Source organism: Meriones unguiculatus, chromosome 11 (genome assembly GCF_030254825.1).
Source record: "Meriones unguiculatus strain TT.TT164.6M chromosome 11, Bangor_MerUng_6.1, whole genome shotgun sequence".
In the NCBI taxonomy this organism is placed as follows: Eukaryota; Metazoa; Chordata; class Mammalia; order Rodentia; family Muridae; genus Meriones; species Meriones unguiculatus.
The window spans coordinates 59,800,573-59,822,920 of record NC_083359.1 but is presented as its reverse complement, the minus strand read 5'-3'; the positions used below and the strand labels follow the sequence as shown (position 1 = coordinate 59,822,920).

General features: G+C 40.1%; 1 protein-coding gene and 1 pseudogene across 1 annotated transcript; both read right to left on the bottom strand.

Annotated features, from left to right (window-relative positions):
• Positions 1-975: 975 nt before the first annotated feature.
• Positions 976-21,924, bottom strand: Atp6v1g3 (ATPase H+ transporting V1 subunit G3). The gene is made up of 3 exons (XM_060364382.1): positions 21,799-21,924; positions 6,664-6,764; positions 976-1,563 (listed from the first exon to the last, which is right to left on the bottom strand). The coding sequence occupies exons 1-3, from the start codon at positions 21,878-21,880 to the stop codon at positions 1,390-1,392; spliced, it is 357 nt and encodes a 118-aa protein (XP_060220365.1). The 5' UTR covers positions 21,881-21,924; the 3' UTR covers positions 976-1,389.
• On the bottom strand, positions 9,458-13,741 carry LOC132646450 (cytokine receptor-like factor 3; annotated as a pseudogene).
• Positions 21,925-22,348: the final 424 nt, after the last annotated feature.

Here is a 22,348-nt window from a genome sequence, read left to right as displayed (position 1 = left end):
AATAAAAGATCTTCTGGAGGTATCTCCACCCCTGATCTCAAACTGTACTATAGAGCAACAATACTAAAAACTGCATGTACTGGCATAGAAACAGACTGGTGGATCAATGGAATCAAATAGAAGACCCTGACATTAATCCACACACTTATGGACACCTGATTTTTGACAAAGATGCCAAAACCATTCAAAGAAAAAAAAAAAAAAGAAAACATCTTCAACAAATGGTGCTGGTCTAACTGGAAATACATCCATAGTTATCACACTGCACCAAACTAATGTCCAAGTGGATCAAAGACCTCAATATAAAACCAGACATACTAAACCTGTTAGAAGAAAAAGTGGGGAAGAGCCTTGAACTCATTGGCACAGGAGACAACTTCTTGAACAGAACACCAACAGCACAAGATCTAAGGTCAACAACCAATGAATGGGACCTCATGAAACTGAAAAGCTTTTGTAAAGCAAAGGACACTGTTGTCAGAACAAAATGACAGCCTACAGATTGGGAAAGGATCTTCACCAACCCTATATCTGACAGAGGGCTTATATCCAGAATGTATAAAGAATTCAAGAAGTTAAACCGCAACAAATCAGTTAATACAATTAAAAATGGAGTACAAAGCTAAACAGAGAATTATCGATAGAGGAATATTGAATGGCAAAGAAACACTTAAAGAAATGCTCAACGTCCTTAGTCATAAGAGAAATGCAAATCAAAATGACCCTTAGATTTCACCTTACACCCATCAGAATGGCTAAGATCAAAAACTCAAGTGACAACACATGCTGGAGAGGTTGTGGAGAAAGGGGAACCCTCCTCCACTGCTGGTAGGAGTGTAAACTTGTACAACCACTTTGGAAATCAATCTGGAGCTTTCTCAGACAATTAGGAATAGTGCTTCCTCAAGATCCAGCTATACCACTCCTAGGCATATATCCAAAGATGTTTAAGTATACAACAAGGACATTGGTCAATCGTGTTTGTAGCAACTTTATTTGTAATAGCCAGAAGCTGGAAACAGCCCAGATATCTCTCAGTTGAGGAATGGATACAGAAATTGTGGTACATCTACATAATGGAATACTACTCAGCAATAAATCTTAAAAAAAAAAAGTGAAAATATACCCCAAGAAGGCTACAGTCATTGTTTTCTGATTAAGTGTCAAAATCAAGTTCCTCCCTTTCCTTAACTTGCTTCATATAAATGCCAGTTATACCCATTGCCAGGAGAGATCACACTGTGTTATTTATGTTTTAATTCAATGCTACACATGAAATATGTGACATGAACATTTGCAGAGATGCAGTAAACTTTAGATGCACAATCCAGCCTTAAATGTTAACAGGACATATCCCCCACTCTCTCTATTTGGAAGTCTGGAGACCCCTCAGTTGGTGGCTCTGTAGTTCACATGCACTTCTGGTTTCAGCTCACACACCATGCTCAGCAGCTGCTTAAGCACACTCTCCATACACCTGTTGTAGCTTCCATTCAATTCTTTTATCTTTTCCACTGTTTGTTCTTCTATTTCATCTGAGAGGTGGCTCTGAGAGCCCATTATCTATGAAACAAAAGGTGGGATTTATCTTAACATATGCCAGATTAAAACAGTTAAATTGAATTATTTTATGAACTTCAGTATATTTTTTGATGGTTGTTCTATGGTGTGATTTTTTTGTTTGTTTGTTTTTTTGCCAAAATTTTTTCTTCTGGGAACAGAGAAGATCATGAAGACCCTGGTTGTGACGGCTGAACATCCCTATTAGCATCTTCATCAAGTCATTATTTGACTAAAATCTAATGTAACGAAGAAAGTTATCAATTTAAAGGACCACTACGGTGAAACATTGAGACCTATTCTTTTCTAAAAGGCAATGGTTTGCTTATAATTTATTTCTCTTTAAATCGGTGATTTTTAACCTCTAGGTTTTGACCTTTTCACAGAAGTTGCATATCAGACAATTCTGCATATCACATATTTACATTATGCTTCACAACAGTAGCAAAATTACAGTTATGAAGTAGCAATGAAATAATTTCATGGTTGGGGTCACCACAACATGAGGAACTGTATTCAGGGTCACAGAATTAGGAAGGCTGGGAACTGCTAATCTAGAGTCTAGAAATTTTCTGGTCCCTAAGCTTGAAATAAAACTTAGTACCAGACTTTGGGTCCAAGTTCTTTTCTGTTTATATTCCAGGTACCAGGAGAACAACTCAAATCATCTAGAAATTCTCTGGTCCCTAAGCTTGAAATAAAACTTAGTACCAGACTTTGGGTCCAAGTTCTTTTCTGTTCATATTCCAGGTACCAGGAGAACAACTCAAATCAAAGTATAACTCCGAGAAGCTGCAGTTCTGGAGAGCCAAGATAACTGTAACTCAAAGGGATTGTGATAAAGGATTGTGTGTAAAAAGAAAATTTCACATAGAGTTAACTCTATGTTTAAAAATAGTTGATAACTAGTTAACAAAACAATTCCATGAAATGTAGTTTTTTTTTTCTAAATTCCATGTCTTAAGTAAAATCTTTTTTTTTTTTTTACAATGATTAAGAACTAAGTATTTCCTATATCAGTTTTATTTAAAACACAAATAAGTATTTCTCTTTCGGTAATGGCAAATGGTTCAAATAATGCTGAACACAAATCATTGACTAATACATTAAATATGAACAGACTTTTTTTTTAAAGCAAAAGAATAGAGGTTATATACAAAAGAGACCTACAATCTACAGGCCAATTCAAAAAAGGAAATGTGTTTATAAAATGTGTGGTGAAACCAGAACATTCCACCTCTGCTTTGGAGAGGGTTATCATACAACATTCAGTCAGCTGAAGATGGATTGGTACAAATGTCTATACATAAACTTCAAGTCATTTTTTCATGTGCAGAATCATCCAGGTCTTCCCAGACTGACTGGCAGTCCTGTGGCTTTCTTCCTTTTCCATACTCCCAACAAGGCTACATGAACTTCAACTCTTGATGAGCCGCTTACAACAGCAGTTCCTTAGGAGCCAACAAGACAGGTGATCCAGGATTTCCCTATGAGAAACAAACTGGCCACCTACAGAAAGTATCACAATGAACAAGTCTTTCTTTCCTCCTCCTAATTCTGTACAGTGTCTCTTTTGAAGACTTATCCTCATCAGACTTGTTCCTTTACAAGTCTAAACCTTGAGGTGATATGAAGAAGACCAACATCAAGAAAAGAAAACTCAATCCAGAAATGAAGAAACTGGAGGTATCCAATACACCCCAGTGCATCTTGCCATCCCGTGCAACAGTACAGCCCAGTGTACCGCTCCAGGTTGTAGATAAATACTGGCAGCTTGAATGAGTTCCCCCTGCCACCCCTCCTCCCATGGTTAAAGCACATCAAATAAATACTAGGCAAGAGGAGTTTTCTGGGAGAGTTAGAAATTAAAAAAATTACCAATTTTCTGTCTCTGTGATAATTCAATGCCAGTAAGAGAAAAGTATTGAAGGGACAATTTTCAGTAAAATCTTATAAAAATAAAACAAAAATTCAATTTATTGTCTTACATGGTTAAAAACTGTAGCAGAAATACTTGTGAAACTATTGCCTATGCTCAGTGTATATATTACTGAAGTCAGTGGCTCTCCAGTATTGCAGAGAACTCAGTTCTTGTGTTCTCCAGTTCAAGTAGTCCAAAGCCTGAACACTTGAGGCATATCATAAATTGGAAGTTGATCATTCCATAACATGCTATAATACATTTGGGCTAAGAATGTCATGTAACTTATTTTTAATTAATTAATTAATTAATTAATTAATGTTTTATTATTATTTATTACAATTTATTCAGTTTGTGTCCCAGCTGTAGCCCATCCTCTCCTCCCAGTCCCATCCTCCCTCCCTCTTTTCCCCTTGTACCCCTCTCCTAGTCCACAGGGCAAACAGGATAGACACTAGCAGTAGGAGAAGACTGGGAACAGAACAGGAGCCCTCCAGGGATCCTCTGAAAGACTCTAGCCATCAGGGTATCGAAGCAGATGCTGAGACCCAGACGAATTTTGGATAGAGTGCACGGAAACTTATGGAAGAAGGGGGAGATAGAAAGACCTGGAGGAGACAGGAGCTCCACAAGGAGAACAACAGAGCCAAAAAACCTAGGCCCGGGCGACCCTGCAGAGACCAATACTCCAACCGAGGATCATGCATGGTGAGGACCTGCTCATATAAAGCTGCTCAGTTTCCAATTTGGTTCCCTAGTAAGGGGATCAGGGGCTGTCTCTGGCATGAACTCAGTCACTGGCTCTATGATCACCTCCCCCTGGGGGAGCAGCCTTACTAGGCCACAGAGAAAGACAATGCAGCCAGTCCTGATGAGACCTGATAGACTAGGGTCAGATGGAAGGGGAGGAAGACCTCCACAATCAGTCACGTAACTTCTATGTGCCGATTTTCAAACCTTGCCTTGTGTTGATGCTAATGGTAAGACATTTTAATGCTTGATACTTTCCTTCATAATTGAATCATTTAAGGTGAAGACACAGACCAAGCTGCTGACACCAGGAGACCATGCCAGGGAAGATCTGTAGTAATGCTTTTATACTATGTTTGATGTCACACCAGCTCTGGTTACTTTCATATGTGCATCTTTTATCATTTAACTGTGAAAATGCCTTCAAAGTCTATTCTCAAAGTGATAAGGAGTTTCAATTATTGTCCAAAGCAGAGAGCAAATTTCTAGTCGGATCTACATCTGACTGGATCTTTCCCATTAAATAATGCTTATGAGGTTTAAACCAACCAGTTTCTAAAATCATGGTCAGCTTTGTTCTTACTTTGACTTTAGATGCAGTGGTCATATCAGAGGCACTTACAGAAGATAATCAGACTGGCCTGTTGGTGATAGCTGTCCTCTGGGTTCTAATATGTCACTCTCATGACAGGCTCTGCTAGCAAGGACAAGAACACAGAGAAATGCTTACTGATTTGTTTTCAACAAAGGTCTATTGAGTGTCTACTGTGAAGCAATAGTAGGAAGTCTAGGGAAACAATAGAGAACACAACAATGAATCCATGTTTTCTAGAGTTATGGTCTAGGAAGAATGATGGACAACCACAATAAATTCAAATATGCACTATATCACACAGTGATAAATGCAATGGAGAAAAATCAAGGACCATATTATTATCCTTTGTTTTTAAAAGAGAGGTCATTTCAGATAATGTGGTCAGTGAGAGAGGCTAACAGTTAAACATGAATAAAGAAAGATGTCTAAACAGAAGAGGCCCAGAAAAAGTATTAGTGATGGCCCCGTGGAGGTAGGATGCCCTGTCTCCTAAGGAAGAAAAGAGTAAGTGCAATTATAATAGAAAAGATTTAAAAATGCAGAAAACATAAGCACCAGTCATGAGGGCTGCACCTATATGCATAGATGAGAGCTTAGGAATTTGGTTTCCAAACATTGATAGAAAGAATTTATTTTCTGAACTCATAGCTTAACCCCTGCTAGTTAAAAACCCTACCACTGAGCTATGCTCCTAGCCTGCAAAGGATGATTATTTGAACAAAGAACTTATTGAGAAAGTTTTGTTTTCCTTCTTACAACTGGGACCAAAATCTGAATTTTCATTATTTCTCTACGTATTCCCCCTTAAGATAAAAGTTGCAAACAAAAACATCTAAATTCTTGTGCTTTGTTTTGCAATGAATGCCTTCTGAATAGTATTATGTTAATATTTAATGGTACAAAGTGTATCATATAAATTCAGTTTTGATACATAGAGCTTAATATTTTCTTCTAGCCCTATTTGCAACATGGCATGGTGACCTTTCTGAGAATATCATGCTCTTGTTTTTATTTATTATTTTATTTTGTTATTTATTTATATTTGTATGTACATGCAGAGACCAGAAAAAAATGCAGATCTCCTGGAACTGGAATTACAGGTGGTTGTGAGGCACCAGATATAGGTGCTGGGAATTGAACCCAGGGCCTCTGGTAGAGCACGAAGTCTCTTGACTACTGAGCCATCTCTCCAATCCCATCATGCACTTATCTTTTACTACAAACTGCATACACTTAAAAATGATAGTGTGTTTTAAAAAGCCAGATGTCTTTAAATGTTTAAATAAAAAATTTACTGAAGCAAAGTATCCAGTTGCCAAGGAATCATAAGGAAAGAACACCAGCTTTCTTGTTTCTTAGTTTTTGAAACAGGGTCAGGATACTTTGAGCTCAAGTCCTCTTGCTTCTACCCCCACAGTCTGGGATTACAAGGTTATGTGGCACCAGTTAGAAGTGTCTACCTGTATCCACTAAAAGAGAGCTGCTCCGACAAGTCCATTCTTCATCTTAGCCATTGATAATGTTATTCATCTTAGTCATTGATAATGTTATTAAACATGAATCCATGAGAAACGCATTTCTGCGGTAAGCATACTTTAACCCTTTCAGTTGTGTGAGGGTATGAACCCAGGTACTCAGTATCCAACAGACAGCAACCGAGTAGCCTTTATGCATGAAAGTGAGATTGGTAAATCGTTTGTTTAAGATTTAGTTGTACGTTCAGCCTTGGCCGGACAGCGTCCACGGAAGCCCAGCGGATTGCTACAGTATTCTGTCTCACCCTTTGGCACAGGACCCCACCTGAGCCCCTGGAAGTCAGGGCTGGTGTCGTCCTCACCTTCGACTGCTTCATGCGCAGCTCCTTCTCTCTCTGCATTCGGTACTGGTCAGTCTCGGCCACAGCTTCTTCCTTCGCTTGCTTCAGCCGCTTTCCTTTTCCTGGGAATTAACAGCAGCAGAGGAACTTTATTTATTTATTTATTTATTTTTGATACAGTATCTGCTATGTAGCCCTAGCTGGCCCGAGACCTGCTTTGCAGTCAGGCTGGCGTCAGACAATCTCGGCCCTCCATGTGCTGGCACTAAAGGTGTGCACCACACCTGCAGCTTTCAGTGAAGAGCTAAGACTGGTCTTGTAGAGGACCTGAGCTCAGCTCCCAACTTTCATTTCTAGTGCCTCCAACTGCCTGTAACCTGGTGAATGTTCACACTCACACAGATATACGCACTTCAAAGGTAGTAATAAAAGTAAACATTTGAGCTAGAGAGATAGCTCAGCCGGTAAAGGTAGCTCATTTACCTGCTAAGGAACACAAGTTAGGCTCCCAGCAAATGACTTTTCTTTTAAAGTGCATTGATAATCCCTCACATTTTTAGATATAATTCCCAGCATATCAAGCTTCATTAAAATAATATTCAAATTTCTGTTTTCTTTTCTTCAATTGGTTTCTTTAGAGCATGGGGTGACAACTTTCTTTCACACATAAATGTTAAAGTAAATTATCTACCCCTATACTCACAGCACTAACAGCCAGAGAACATCTTTTAGCTGTCACTTACTGAGAAAACACATTATTTGGTCAGTTTTTTTTTGTCCTGACTGGTGGCCAGGCATCCTTCGGTCCACACCAACTGGATCCTATTTAGCGCTGGCAGATCTCCAAGATCGCTGCAGACTGCAGCTCAGACTCTATCAAATGACTTTCAATTTTTAAAGCATTTTATTGGGATTTTTCTTTCTTCTCATTTGCTACTCTAAAATGTCTGATTAAGCCCCACAACACATCAAAGTAGTATTTTTCTTCTGGTAGCTTTCTCTGAGGGGGACTTGAAAGAGGCTGTAAAGCCAATTGTTTTTAATGGTTGGGAGATTTAGCTAAGTACCCCCTTTCCTTTATTAAGAGCAAAGGTGTAAGCCTTAAGCCACAAGACAAGGTAGATGAAAGTCTTAGACAGACATGGCAGTAGGAATCATTAGTGCCAATTGTACGTTGTAAAGGCTTCGGACCTCATGGCTCTTGGTGGTAATCACACCCTGTTCACGGAGATTCTCTTGTCACATCTTATCACTAACATCAGTGTAAAAATACAAAACATATCAGTATTTTCTTAGTGATAATGACTTGTATTTGTAATCACCTTACAAAGAGAATGGCGCAAAACATCCTTGCTCCCCATCTTAATCCATAATGTGTAAAACTACCAGTCAAAGCAAGGCCTCTAGTACATTTTTTAAAGTGGTAATAAGAGGAAAAGTTCTGCGTGTGCTGCCCTCGAGCAGAGTCGGGCGCTACTCTGAGAGGCTCCATCACACAGTGACAGGCTTGGACTTGTCTGTGATCACCCTGCTGTGGCACCAGTCACCTGCTGGTTCTCACTCGGTCGTGGAGGAGAGCCACAGGGAAACCACTGCTGGCACAGAGAGGTTTTGGATGGGCTCAGCAGCCGGCATATGCTACACCTGATTTAACCCAGTGGAAGAAATGGAGGCCCAAAGCCGATGGTTTAGTTAGAGCATGCATCAAATCCACTCACATTAACCTCCAGCTCGCTTCTCTCTATGTATGGGATGAGTGCCAAATTTTGAAAGACTACATTAAAACATAGTTCCTATAAACTAAAAGAAGTTCGTATTTTTATCCCCAATATACCTTATTTATTTATTTATTCAGTTATTCATTCATTCATTTATTTATTTTTCTACTTTCTTACTACTGACAAAAACAAACAAAAACTTCACATTAAAGATTTTTTGTATGTTAGTATAAAAAGACCAGGATTTTTTATGTGAATAGTAGGTCAAATAAATATTTTACATAAACTTACACTTTAGCTCAGTATCCAAGTAGGTACCCTAATAAGGGGAACAGAGACTGTTTCTGACATGAACTCAATGGTAGGCTCTTTGACACACACACACACACACACACACCCTGCCGAGGGAGGAACAGCCCTGCTAGGCCACAGAGGAGGACTTTGCAGCCAGTCTTAAAGATACCTGATAAACCATTATCAGATGAAAGGGGAGGAGGTTCTCCCCTATCAGTGAACTTGGAAAGGGGCAGGGAGGAGATGAGGGAGGGAGGGTGGGGTTGGGAGGGAAAGAAGGAGCAGGATACAGCAGGGATACAAAGTTAACAAACTGTAACTAATATTAAAAAAATTAAAAAAAGAACTCATAAAATATTATCAGCAAAACATGGAAGGGGCTAGAAACCATCCTGCTATGTGAAATAAGGCACAGATAAACAGTCAAGTGTGGTCTCACTCCACATGAAATATACAAATGCTCCTAGAACCAGCAAGAGTAATGGTCAGCAGCAGCCAAGGAAGTCAGAGAAGAAAAAAGTATGGGGAGAAACTGGATAATGGGTCCAAAGTCAGTTACAGCCAGATATCACAAAACAGTGGTAAATGTTTAAGGTGACATGTGATCTAGTCATCTTCAATTGGTCAACACACAGTGCAGAAATTCCCAGACATCACACTGCTCTATAGAAAGATGTGTTATTTATTATTTTAGTAAAATCTGAAAGTGTATTTAGGAAGAAAAGGGAATCAGATTATCACTACTATGTTTGACAACAGTTCTTCCATGTTTAAAATCAGCAATTCTAGTTTCTTGACTGGTGTCATAGCACCTGAAAGAAACACATACAAGAATTGGAGATTAAAAAAAAATAGGTCAAGTATTTACCCTTTATTTCTTTGGTCCACTAAATGGCCATTTATCATCCTGACATTACACTGGACTGTAACACTCCGCACAATCCCATGTGCATGGCTGAGGCAGGCTGCACATGGGTGCATGCTATGCACGTATGAACTTAACTAACATTGCTGTGTACTTCCGTAAGTGGCTTCCCCTTGAGGAATACAAACCCTCTGTACTATCTCTGTCCCACTTCTGGGAAAGAGATACTTGTATAGGCGCTGTGGAAATGGGGAATTCACTGGGCTTTCCAGCCCCAGAGCACACTGAGCACAGAAGCAAAGTCGTCTCACCCACAGGCTGGGAGTTGGGAGAAGCAACGACACCTGACTGTCCGAGTGCTATGGAGCCCTGGCTTAGCTGTCTTTTTCTGTTGTCTCCTTCTGGTCTTGATGGAGATTTAACAAGGTGACTTTTTTTTTCTGTTCTAAAACCAACTTTAAGAACAGTGTAGAAGGTGCCATATCCCTTGGAATTCATGAAATTTGCAGGTAAATAAATGGTGGGATCTGGAAAAGATCATCCTGAGTGAGCTATCCCAGAAGCAGAAAGATGCATGGTATATTTTCACTCATATAGTCATATAATATAGGATAAACCTACTAAAATCTGTACACCTAAAGAAACTAATCAAGAGGGAGGACTCTTGCTAAAATGCTCAATTCCTATCCAGAAAGGCAAAGAGGCTGGACATCAGAAGAAGGAGAAAAGAGGGAACAAGTCAGGAGCCTGACACAGAGGACCTCTGAAAAGCTCTGCCCTGCAGACTATCAATGCAGATGCTGAGACTTATGGGCAACCTTTGGGCAGATTGCAGGGAATCTTATGAAAGAAGTGGGAAACAGTAATATCTGGAGAGGACAGGAACTCCACAAGGAGATCAACAGAACCAAAAAATCTGAGCACAGGGGTCTTTCCTGAGACTGCTATTCCAACCAAGGACTATGGAGATAACCTAAGACCCCTGAACAGATGTAGCCCATGGCAGTTCAGTATCCAAGTGGGTTCCATTGTAATAGGAACAGGGACTGTCTCTGATATGAACTGATTGGCCTGCTCTTTAATTAGTTCCCCCTGAGGGGGAAGCAGCATTACCAGGCCACAGAAGAAGACAATGCAGCCACTCCTGATAAGACCTAATTGACTAGGATTAGAAGGAAGAAAAAGAAGACCTCCCCTATCAGTGGACTTGGGGAGGGGCATGCATGCAGAGGGTGGAGGAAGGGAGGGATTGGGACTGGAGGAGGGAGAGAACGACAGGGGGGATACAAAGTGAGTAAAGTGTAATTAATAAAGAAAAAAAAAGAACAGTGTAGAAAAGTATCCACACCCTTAAAGACTTTCAATATCAAACAGCTCGTTTGATATTTTCGCTGAAAACAAAACTGAATTATAGTTTTATTCATCCCATTCTAGCTCACTTTTTATCAAAATGTTATAAGGCAAACCCAGCAACACTTTTCATTTCTGGTGACCCAAGAGGTAAGTTCACATTTTCAAAAATCAGATACAACTAAACGAGGCTGAAGATGGAAAGAGCAAACCCTCAAACCAAAGCCAAGCTCGCAAAACCCTGAAACACCAGCACTTTCCATCCAGGGTAGAAAAAATGAGCATCCGAAATAAAGAGAGCACAGGACTGGTCAAGCAGCCACTCAGACACCACCTCGGTGTTACTGGGGCTGAGGGTCACTCAGAGCTTAACTCTCCTGTCCGCACTGTTCCTAGGGGCACAGTTTCAGAACCTACATACACAGCTTCAGAATGGTTTGCAGTACCTTGAACTGGAGCTTGTAATCTTGGGCTGTAAAACCATCATCCGCCTTACACCATGGTACTATGATGCCTCCAGGTTTCTCCATTAGTTTTTCAATCTGTACTGGTGGGGGGAAGCTATTGTTCCACTACTAAAAATGTCATCTTTCACTAGTTAAGAATAGAACCACCAAAAAGACAGCATCTCCAACAAATGGTGCTGGTCTAACTGAGTGTCAACATGAAGAAAAATGCGAATAGATCCATACTTATCACCCTGCACAAAACTAAAGTCCAAGTGGATCAAAGACCTCAACATAAAACCAGACACACTAAACCTGTTAGAAGAAAAAGTGGGGTGGAACCTATAACTCATTGGCACAGGAGACAACTTCCTGAACAGAACACCAACAGCACAGGCTCTAAGAGCAACGATCAATGAATGGGACCTCATGAAACTGAAAAGCTTCTGTAAAGCAAAGGACACTGTTGTCAGAACCAAACGACAGCCTACAGATTGGGAAAGGATTTTCACCAACCCTACATCTGACAGAGGTCTAATATCCAGAATATATAAAGTACTAAAGAAGTTAAAAAAGCAACAAATCAAGCAATCTAATTAAAAATTGGGATATAGAGCTAAACAGAGAATTCTCAATAGAGGAATATTGAATGGCAGAGAAACACTTAAAGAGATGCTCAATCTCCTTAGTCATCAGGGAAATGCAAATCAAAACAACCCTGAGATTTCACCTTACACCCTTCAGAATGACTAAGATCAAAAACTCAAGTGACAATACATGCTGTAGAGGATGTGGAGAAAGCGGAACACTCCTCCATTTCTGGTGGGAATGTAAACTTGTACAACCACTTTGGAAATCAATCTGCTGCTTTCTCAGACAATTAGGAATAGTACTTCAAGATCCAGCTATACCACTCCTAGGCATGTATTCAAAATATGTTCAAGTGTACCAGAGGACATTTGCTCAACTATGTTCATAGCAGCTTTATTCGTAATTGCCAGAACCTGGAAAAAAAATCCAGATGTCCCTCAGTTGAGGAATGGATACAGAAATGGCGGTACATTTACACAATGGAATGCTACTCAGCAATTAAAAACAGGGAAATTATTAAATTGGCAGGCAAATGGTGGGAACTAGAAAAGATCATCCTGAGTGAGGTATCCCAGAAGCAGGAAGACACACATGGAATATACTCACTTACAAGTGGGTATTAGACATATAATATAGGATAAACATACTAAAATCTGTACACCTAAAGAAGCTAAGCAAGAAGAAGGACCCTGGGTAAGATGAACAATTCTCATTCAGAAAGACAAATGGGATTGACATTGGAAGTAGGAGAAAACAGGGAACAGGACAGGAGCCTACCACAGAAGGCCTTTGAAAGACTTCACCCAGCAGAGTATCAAAGCAGATGCTGAGACTCATAACCAAACTTTGGGCAGAGTGCAGGAAATCTTATGAAAGAAGGGGGAGGTAGTAAGACCTGGAGAGGACAGGAGCTCCCCAAGGAGAGCAACAGAACCAAAAAATTCTGGGCCCCGGGGTCTTTTGTGAGACTGATACTCCAAACAAGTACTATTCAAGGATATAACCTAGAACCTCTGCTTAGATGTAACCCATAGCAGCTCAGTATCCAAGTGGGTCCCCTGATAAGGGGAACAGGGACTGTCTTTGACATGAACTCAGTGGCTGGTTCTTTGATCACCTCCCCCTGAAGGGGGGTGCAGCCTTAACAGGCCACAGAGGAAGACAATGCAGCCAACCCTGAAGAGACCTGATAGGCTAGGATCAGATGGAAGGGGAGGAGGACCTCTCAGTGGACTTGGAGAGGGGCATAGGAGGAGATGAGGGAGGGAGGGTGGGGTATGGAGGGAATGAGGGAAGGGACTATAGCTTGGATACAGAGTGAATAAACTGTATTTAATATAAAAAAGAAAAATATAATAAGAAAAGAAGAGAACCATCTATTGGAGTAGAGAAACGGTACATCAACTAGAAAAGACACTTCTGGTAAGCTGTCCAACTGAATGTGTGAGGCCTTTTTGCTAAAGTTCAACAATTTATCTTATGTTCTTCTATACCACCAAGAATGGCTATCTCACCTTCTTGGGCCAGGTCCTCCACAGTGTTAACCCCAGCTTCTATGTGCTTCTGGTAGTTATCTAGTGGTTTGATGGTCTCCTGTTCAATGGTGTCCACCTCTTGCAAAAGGGTCACCAATTGCTCCATCCAACAACATTTTAGCATTTAAATTACTAAAATGCTATTTGAGGACATCTCTTATCTGAGCGACACTCTCCTTTATTTGCCTCTGCATCTCCGGCAGCCCCTGCAGCAGCCAGCCCGTAGCTCCGTGCTGCCTCCATGTTCTCAAGGGCTTCCTGCCATAGCACCTCAGGGTCCAGCTCCATCTCGCACTTCATCCGGCTGCACAACCAGCCAGGTTCCCGGCTATGCCGGGCTCATGTACAGACTTCTACCAGAGATAACCTGGGTTATATTTATATATATATATATATATATATATATATAACAGTTGACTTTATGGGCCCACAGTGCTTACAAGGATACACAGACCTAACAGGCCAAGAGTTCTGATTTGTGGCTCAGAAAGTGTATTCCTGGAAGGCATCATGTTTTAAAACAAGGCTTAAAAGAGTGACAGAGTGGTGTCAGAGGGATGGGCTGCTTTTAGTATCCAGTTATTTGGTGATTCTTGACTACCTCTTATATAAGCAGAGAGCCAGACATAGAGAATGCAGAAATCACAGCGCATACAGTCTTTGCCACGGAAAGGGTGATATTAATCGACATAGTATGGAAATATGTATACGCTGCCTCCACTTCCAAGAAGAGTGTTATCAATCATACAAAATTTCAAAGAATGTACAAGATCCTACTGGGAAAATAAAGACACATAAATCTCATTTCTATTTGCTCTACATTGGAAAAATCACATTTATAGAGATAAACATCTACTCTTCAGCTTATGGAACATGGGGGCTTCTCCTCAACCCCACTCCGTCATCCTGCCTCTTTATGCTAACACTGTAAGCCGGGGGTCTAAAGAGACAGCTTCGTTATGGGCTCCAAGAAGGAGGAGCTTCAGAAGAACCATGGAGGTGCCTGGACAGGACCATCCGGGCATTGGAAAAGGACAAAAGGTCTGTCCTAAGCTAACTTCACCTGCATAAAGTCAGTCGTTTCTACCTGCCTGGCCTGTGGAGCACACAGACCTCTTCTTCATATAACTTGCCATTACTCAAAAGGACCCTGTGTTGTGTTTTCTGTGGAGATGCAGGTATTTGGAGTGATGTTCCAATGTGTAGGCAAAGAATTAAAGAAAATTAACCAAGGCAAGACAAAAGTGGGTCTCTGTAGGAGATGGAGGGTAAAGCTCAAAGGCGGACTCCTTAGTTGTACAGTTAGGACAAGCCAAGAAACTGTGTCCTAAGATACGAATAAGTACAAGAGACACAAAGATATCTCTTTGTTTCTTGGGTTGCTATTTTTTAAAAATATTTTTTTTTCTTTCAGGGAGAAAAAAGGGATTTCTTTTTATATTCTCGGGAGGGAATCAGAATTACACAGTATATATCACACAGAAGACATTGAAAACTTTGAAACTCTGAGTAAGTCAGTTAGAATTTCTGAGTCTTTGTTCTCAACCAGATGAAAATCATTTACTATGCGAAGTCGTCCTGAAGATTACCAAATGATATTCAGGAAGTGCTGGGCAGAGAGTAGTTGTTTAACGATTCTGAATATTTTTAGGGAAGAGACTTTGATATGAGGACAGGTCTGAGGATGTCATTAGAGAGCCTCTTGAAGGCTCTCTCCTCTGAGGATGTCCAAGGATAATCAGAATACACCTATGTCTGCAGTTTAGGAGATAGATGGGGAGCTTAGCATTGAGTCATCCATGTCTTTGTATGTGCTAATTGTGACAACAGTGTTTGGGTAGAAATCAAAGGAGAACACACAATTTTAAGGTAGAAAAATAGCAGCCCTCTTTTAGAAGTAAGGAAAACCAAAAGAGACAAGAGGATATGACTACCAGCATACAAGCTACAGAGAACTGAAGCAAGACATTGGGTTGGTTAGAATTACTGAATATCTAGTGTGTGTCATTCACTAGTGTAAGGGTAGATCTTCGGACACAGCAGTGTAAGGTCACAAGCCTTATTGTCAGTCTGTATTCCGAATGTAACCCAGATCATAGCCAATGTATGTATAACATGACAGGATATGGAACACTATGAAGAACTAAGTAGTCTAAAATAGAGAGAAATGGTGACACATTGTCATTAATATATACATGGTCTCTGGGGATGATATGGCAAGTAAGCATAGGGTTAAGAAAAGTGGTCCTGCAGGGAAAACCTCATCCAGATAGAAGGGACAGCAAATATGAAAGTTCTTAGGTAGGACTCTGGAGTGCTCAAGGGAGAGGTATTCCACCTGGAAAAAACATTCTTGGTTTGGGGTCCTTGTTAACATGGTGATAAATCCTATTTGACTTAAAGAATGCTATTATTTTTCTCAGTCATTAAAACCATTGGAAAAATAAATCACCAGGGAGAAAAAAAACATAACAAAACAAACAGCAATAACATCTTTGGTGACAGTGCTTGTTACCAAGCCTTCATCTGATTCTCCCCCTTCACATCTATTTTCCTTGATGCCTTAATGTACTTTTATTTTGGTCATATTTTCCTTTTAAAATTATAACACAAAATTATAACAAAAATCTCAGATTAAATTTAATTAAATGCTTTTAGGAGACAAAAATATTCTATAGTTTTATATGATCTACTCAAAGATGTGAGGGTACAATATAGTCCAGAAATACTTCATTAGTGGGTGGATCATAAAGAAAGAGGAAGTATTTACAAACTTACAATGTATGTACTGTAAGACAGGGCCATGTCATTTTATATAAGGTTTTTATTTTATTAGTTTATTAAAAGTCATGTATTCATGAACCAAAATGTCTAGTTGCAGCATGAAGATTATATTAAGTAAAGAAACTTGTTTAAATAACCTGGTTATCTTCAGATTTGGAAACAAATGGAGATATGCTGCCTTACAAAAACTCTTATACCTATAAAAACAAGACTGAAGGGCTATATGAGCTGGTGTCACCTAAGTAGAAAGCAGAGATGATTTTCAAGTATATTTTGTATCAAAATGATTTAATGAGATACTCTGATGACAGAAGATCATGAAGATAAGCATTTGATATTCTCTGAAAGGCAAATTATGATTATTCTTTAAAGGAATATTAATAGACATGATTTCCTGGGCTCTTGTTATATAGAGTGAAGTTTGGAATCTTTTGCAAGGGTTAGTTCAGTCACTCAAGACCACGTCATGAGGTGCTGTTCACAGAGCTATTCTGAGATGGAGGAAGTGAGCACAGTCAGGTGAGGATGTGACCTGCAGAAGCCATGCAGGCATTAAGAAGCAGAAGTTGGATTTGTACCAGGCAGGGCAGTTCCAGGCAGAAGGCACAGCATGGTTTAGAAAGCAGGAAGGTGTGTCCCTTACTTACTCTGATTGTCTGTAGCTTCGGGGAAGTTTTAAAAGGTCTTGCTTGTTCAGTTTTTCTCATGTGCAGATGTGACTTTATATATTTATCATACATTTTGGTGTACACCCTATGATGAAGTTTAAATGATAAATTACAAAATTTAAATTATAAACCTTATAATTGAACACATAAACCATTCTCTATAGCTTGAAACACTTCAGGAGATGATTGAAGTGTTTGTAAAAGGTCATGGCACATGTTATAAAATAGTTTCAAAACTCAGGCCATCTACATTGATAGTCTGCTGGGCACAACTGATTGGCCTACTCTTTAATTACCTCCCCCTGAGGGGGAAGCAGCATTACCAGGCCACAGAAGAAGACACTGCAGCTACTCCTGATGAGACCTAATTGACTAGGATCAGAAGGAAGGAAAAGAAGTCCTCCCCTATCAGTGGACTTGGGGAGGGGCATGCATGCAGAGGGTGGAGGAAGGGAGGGATTGGGACGGACGGGGAGGAGGGAGAGAACCACAGGGGGGATACAAAGTGAATAAAGTGTAATTAATAAAGAAAAATAAAAACAAAAACTTCAGGCCATTTGTCTGATGCTGAACTTCATGCCTGTGAACATTTCGAGAGAGCAACCTTCACACGGAGATCTGGAGTATTCTCATTTGCAAGGGCAGAATGCTCTTAAAACACCACATATTTCAGAAGAGGACAGGTCTCCTGCCCTTCTGTTGAGGCTGGTGTTTTGGATTTCTGTTTTAATTCTGACCGGAGCTTCTGCTCAATGTGCAGATCTGGACCTCCAGCACAAGGATATGATGTTCCCTTATTTTGTAAATTGTCTTGAAGCAATGTATGGCTTAGGTTTGATTAATGAACACACACAGAGCTAATTTTGACTCCAATTATGACAAAGGACAGTGAGCCTGTTAGTCCTTTTACAAGCATCATGGCTGCTTGGCAGGTAAGAGTACGTAGGAGAGCCTTAGCCGACAGGCTTACACTTCTCTGTCAGGGTTTCCCTGCCTAGGAGGTGTAGACTCAGGCCTTGCAGCAGGACCGAAGAGAGATGATTGGACTGCTATACCATTCTCTATTGTCTCCACTTACAGCACTGTACATCTAAAATGCGTATTAAAAACATAATTTTATGTATTCAGTTTGCAGTCTAATATATATATTATAGATTTTTCTTGCCCTTCAAATATCTTCTATACTAGACCGATTATAGATTATAGAGGCAAATACAACACCTATTTGTATAGATGACTGAATCTCAGAGATGCAAAATAATTTTTTAATTATTTTTATTTTTATATATTAATTACAGTTTATTTACTTTATATCCCAGCTGTAGCCCCCTCCTTCATTCCCTCCCAATCCTACCCTCCCTCCCTCATCTCCTCCCAGCCTCTCTCTAAGTCCACTGATAGGGGAGGTCCTCCTCCCCTTCCATCTGACCCTAGCTTATCAGGTCTCACCAGGACTGGCTGCAATGTCCTCCTCTGTGGCCTAGCTTGGTTGTTCCTCCCACAGTGGGTTGGGAAGTCAAAGAGCCAGCCATTGAGTTCATGTCAGAGACAGTCCTTGTTCCCCTTACTAGGGAACCCACTTAGATACTGGGCTGCCATGGGATAAGTCTGAGCAGGGGTTCCAGATTATATACATACATGGTCATTGGTTGGAGAATCAGTCTCATACAAGACCCCTGTGCCTAGATATATTTGATCCTTGTGAAGCTCCTGTCCTCTCCAGGTCTTACAACTCCCCCTTCTTTTATATGAATCCCTGCACTCTGCCCAAAGTTTGGTAATGAGCCTCAGCATCTGCTTTGATACACTGCTAGGAAGAGTCTTTCAGAGGCCCTCTATGATCGGCTCCTGACCTGTTTCTTGTTTTCTCCTACTTCCAATGTCTATCCCATTTGTCTTTCTGAGTGAGGACTGATCATCTTACCTCAGGTCCTCCTTCTTGTTTAGCTTCCTTAGGTGTACAGATTTGGTATGTTAATCCTATCTCATAAGTCTAGTATCCACTTATAAGTGAGTATATACCGTGTGTGTCTTTCCTCTGTTGAGGGACATCTGGGTTGTTTTCAGGTTCTGGCTATTATGAATAAAGCTGCTACAACATGGTTGAACAAATATCCTTGTCATGTACTTGAGCATATTTTGAATATATGCCTAGGAGTGGTAGAGCTGGATTTTGGGGAAACGTTATTTCTAATGATGCAAAATAATTTACATCAAGAAACACAGCTTTCTTTGTTTTTCCCAGGGATAATTTTTTTCTCTGCTGCCTTATAGCTGAGCTTTTTCACCCGGCCTACTGCACTGCTTGCTTTTCTCAAACCATCTCTGTCATTCCCCAGTGAGGTCCTTGAAAGCTGGTTGCTACAAGATACACCAGCCTTGGAAGAATTGCTGTTGCACTATGTCTTTATCTGTGCAGGGGTACAGTCCTTTATCTGTACCCCTGCAGGCATTTATAAACTCTATTATGTATCGGCTTTGCTGGGGTCTGACTGAGCCCTTCTTCATGGACTAGATGATTTTTTTCTCCAGCATAATATAACACATGCCATCACCTCTTGGCTCTTAGATTTTTCCTAAAACAGTGAATAATGTTAATTATTTTTGCTCACCTTTTCTTTCTCCCTTCCTTATCAGTTTTTATCTCTTATAAATGTATAGTTTGCAATCCTACTAAAGCAGCTTCCTGAGTTTCTTGCTTTCAAATAAATGGATTTAAGAAAGAGCAGATCCTTTGGTCACCTCCTCCTGAGGGGGGAGCAGCCTTACCAAGCCACAGAAGAAGATAATGCAGCCACTCCTGATGGGACCTCATAGACTAGGATCAGAAAGAAGGGGAGGAGGACCTTCCTTTTCAGTGGACTGGGAGAGGGATGGGTGGGGAAGAGGGAGGGTGGGATTGAGAGGGAAGGAGGGAGATACAGAGTGATACAAAGTGAATAGACTGTAATTAATAAAAATAATTAAAATATTTTAAGCTACTAGAAAGTGAAAGAAAGAAAGAAAGAAAGAAAGAAAGAAAGAAAGAAAGAAAGAAAGAACAGATCTATTACAACCCTTATTCCAAATTTCTATTCTACCTATGCAACACATTTTCAGATAAACATTGTTATGGGAAAATGATGTATAAGTGTCTATTAAATTGATGACCATAGGTTCCTCTGTCCTTCCTTTGTCCCTCTTGAATGGGCACTCATTTAGCACTTAGCTCACCTAGTAGCTCATTAAGGACGAACAGAAGTCTATTCTTGAGGTTGTATCAACAGATCCCCATGAATTCTCAGCCAACTAAATGAGTGGAATAAAATCTACTGGAACCCAAGAGAAGGGCCAACATACCACGGGATAAAGTGGTATCTTTGCAGATCACTCATGGGCTGAGTAGGATGGGTGCCGCTGTAATGAAACTGCCACCTGCTGACAGCGAGGGTAAAACAACTGTGCTAAGCTCAAACTGGGCCAACGCCTCTTCATGATGCTCAGAGACACCCTGACATGCTCTGAAAGTCCTAGCTCAAAAATGCTCAGAGTCAAAATACTGCTCAGAATGTTTTAAGACCTGAGCCATTTACATATAGGCTGATTAGCAGATTATTACTGGTTATTAGGTGATTATTGGCTTGGATACTCGTGAGCTAAGATACAGTATGTAAAATAATACACACACGGTTATGAGTGAGTAAAATGGCTTTGTGGAGCACAGATAATAAAATATGTATTCTCAATATTATTTCTGAGGAGTGATTACCCAAAATGAACATAGTCACTGAGAAAAGAGAAAGACGTTTGGCTTTCATCCTCATTATGAACTCAAGGCCACAGTGTCCTCAGTAGCGCTCACCCATGAACAACTTGCATAATTAGTAATTTTTTTCTTTAAACACTTTGAATAGAGTTGGTAAGGTTTATTGGAATCACAGAATAATATTGATCAGACATCTGCCAAGTACCATCTTTGAAGCAAAATCCACATAACAATTGTATTTTATAATAGTTTGATCCTCTAGATGTTTAAATGTGAGTAGAGAAATTTGAGCACAAGACATGAGAATTCTCTAGACTGTTTCAATCCGTAGGCTTTGGGTGGTTTGGTTTTCTATAAAATTATGGCATTCATGCTATCTTGCATGTTTCAAAATGCCTTGTAGCATTGTATCCTCTCTTTCCCCCCCCCAAAAAAAAAGATCATTGTGAAAAGTAAACAAAATAAACACAGAGCACGGTAGCTGACACCGTGTTTTTGATTTTTAAAACATAGCCTTGGGCAAATCATAAAACCTGTGTTTTTGCATGCATGAAATAGGAATAATATTGATGCCCTATTCGTATTATGTATGCCAATGAAAGAAGTTGTTTATTGAAGACACTCACATGCAAATATATAGACATATGACTAAATAAAGAGGCATCGACAAGATTAAAACAGAAACATTTAAAATGTTGCGTTGTAAAAGCTATCTGGAGAGGGAAAAGAAGCTGTTAAACATTATTCCTATTTCATGGAACGATAAAAGGCTGTTCACAAAGCATCAGCAGTCTGCCTAGTGATAGACTTGATCTCAAAGTTGCCTGTCTCTTAACCACTTCACAGTACTGTAAAAACTGAGGTGATGGAATGTAAAGGAAGAGGTAGAGGCAGCCTTAAGCCCACATCCATAACCTTATTGCCTTGGAGCTGTTCATTTAGCACATGGCCTCTCAAAAGCACCCACCCCAATTAACAAAACCCCACCCCTGCTGGAACAGTGTGAAACATACAGCAGTGCAGTTTCTGCAAATGTCTTAAACTTTCATAGGGAAAGTGGTAATATCGGTTTACATGCAGGTCTGCCTGAGGAGGAGGCCCATTTTCCTCTCCCTCATCCCCCTGCCTTCTCTGACCAGCCCCTCCTAGGTGAGACTTACTCTTCTTTGCTTCCTCTAGCTTGTCCTTGGCCCTTTTCTCTGCCTGCAGGAGCTGTTGGATTCCCTGAGACTGGCTGGTCATGGTGCCCAGCTCCCAGCAAGATGACTTCTTTGGAAGCTGGGACACAGAGATCCTTTTATCCTCTAATGGGCCACTATAGAACTCAGCTTGTTTTGTCAACAGTGAACACATAACTGTTTGTTCCAAACTTGCCTGATTAGACCAGAGAGTTAGGTGCCAAGGTGAGCTCAAGGAGGAATCCAGAAAAACAACTCCAAGAAGTTGAGAGTTCACTGTCTCTGACTTCAACTCTTTTTTTTTTCACTTTAGAACATGAATATTATTAATTTTTGACTCAATCACTGAATGCATATATGCTTTCAATTACTGCAAAATACTGTTTATGAAGGAGTGTTCAAGTATACGTATCTATCTCCAAAGTATTTTTTTCTTTTTTTAATTAAATTTTTATTTTCTTATATTTATTACTGTTTATTCACTAGAGTGGACAGGAACTCCACAAGGACATCAACAGAACCAAAATATCTG

Coding starts and splice junctions, on each gene's coding strand:
- Atp6v1g3 (XM_060364382.1), bottom strand. CDS start 21,880: ATGACCAGCCAGTCTCAGGGAATCCAACAGCTCCTGCAGGCAGAGAAA. Junction 6,765..21,798: donor GCTAGAGGAAGCAAAGAAGA/GTAAGTCTCACC, acceptor GTTAATTCCCAG/GAAAAGGAAAGCGGCTGAAG. Junction 1,564..6,663: donor TGCGCATGAAGCAGTCGAAG/GTGAGGACGACA, acceptor TTTGTTTCATAG/ATAATGGGCTCTCAGAGCCA.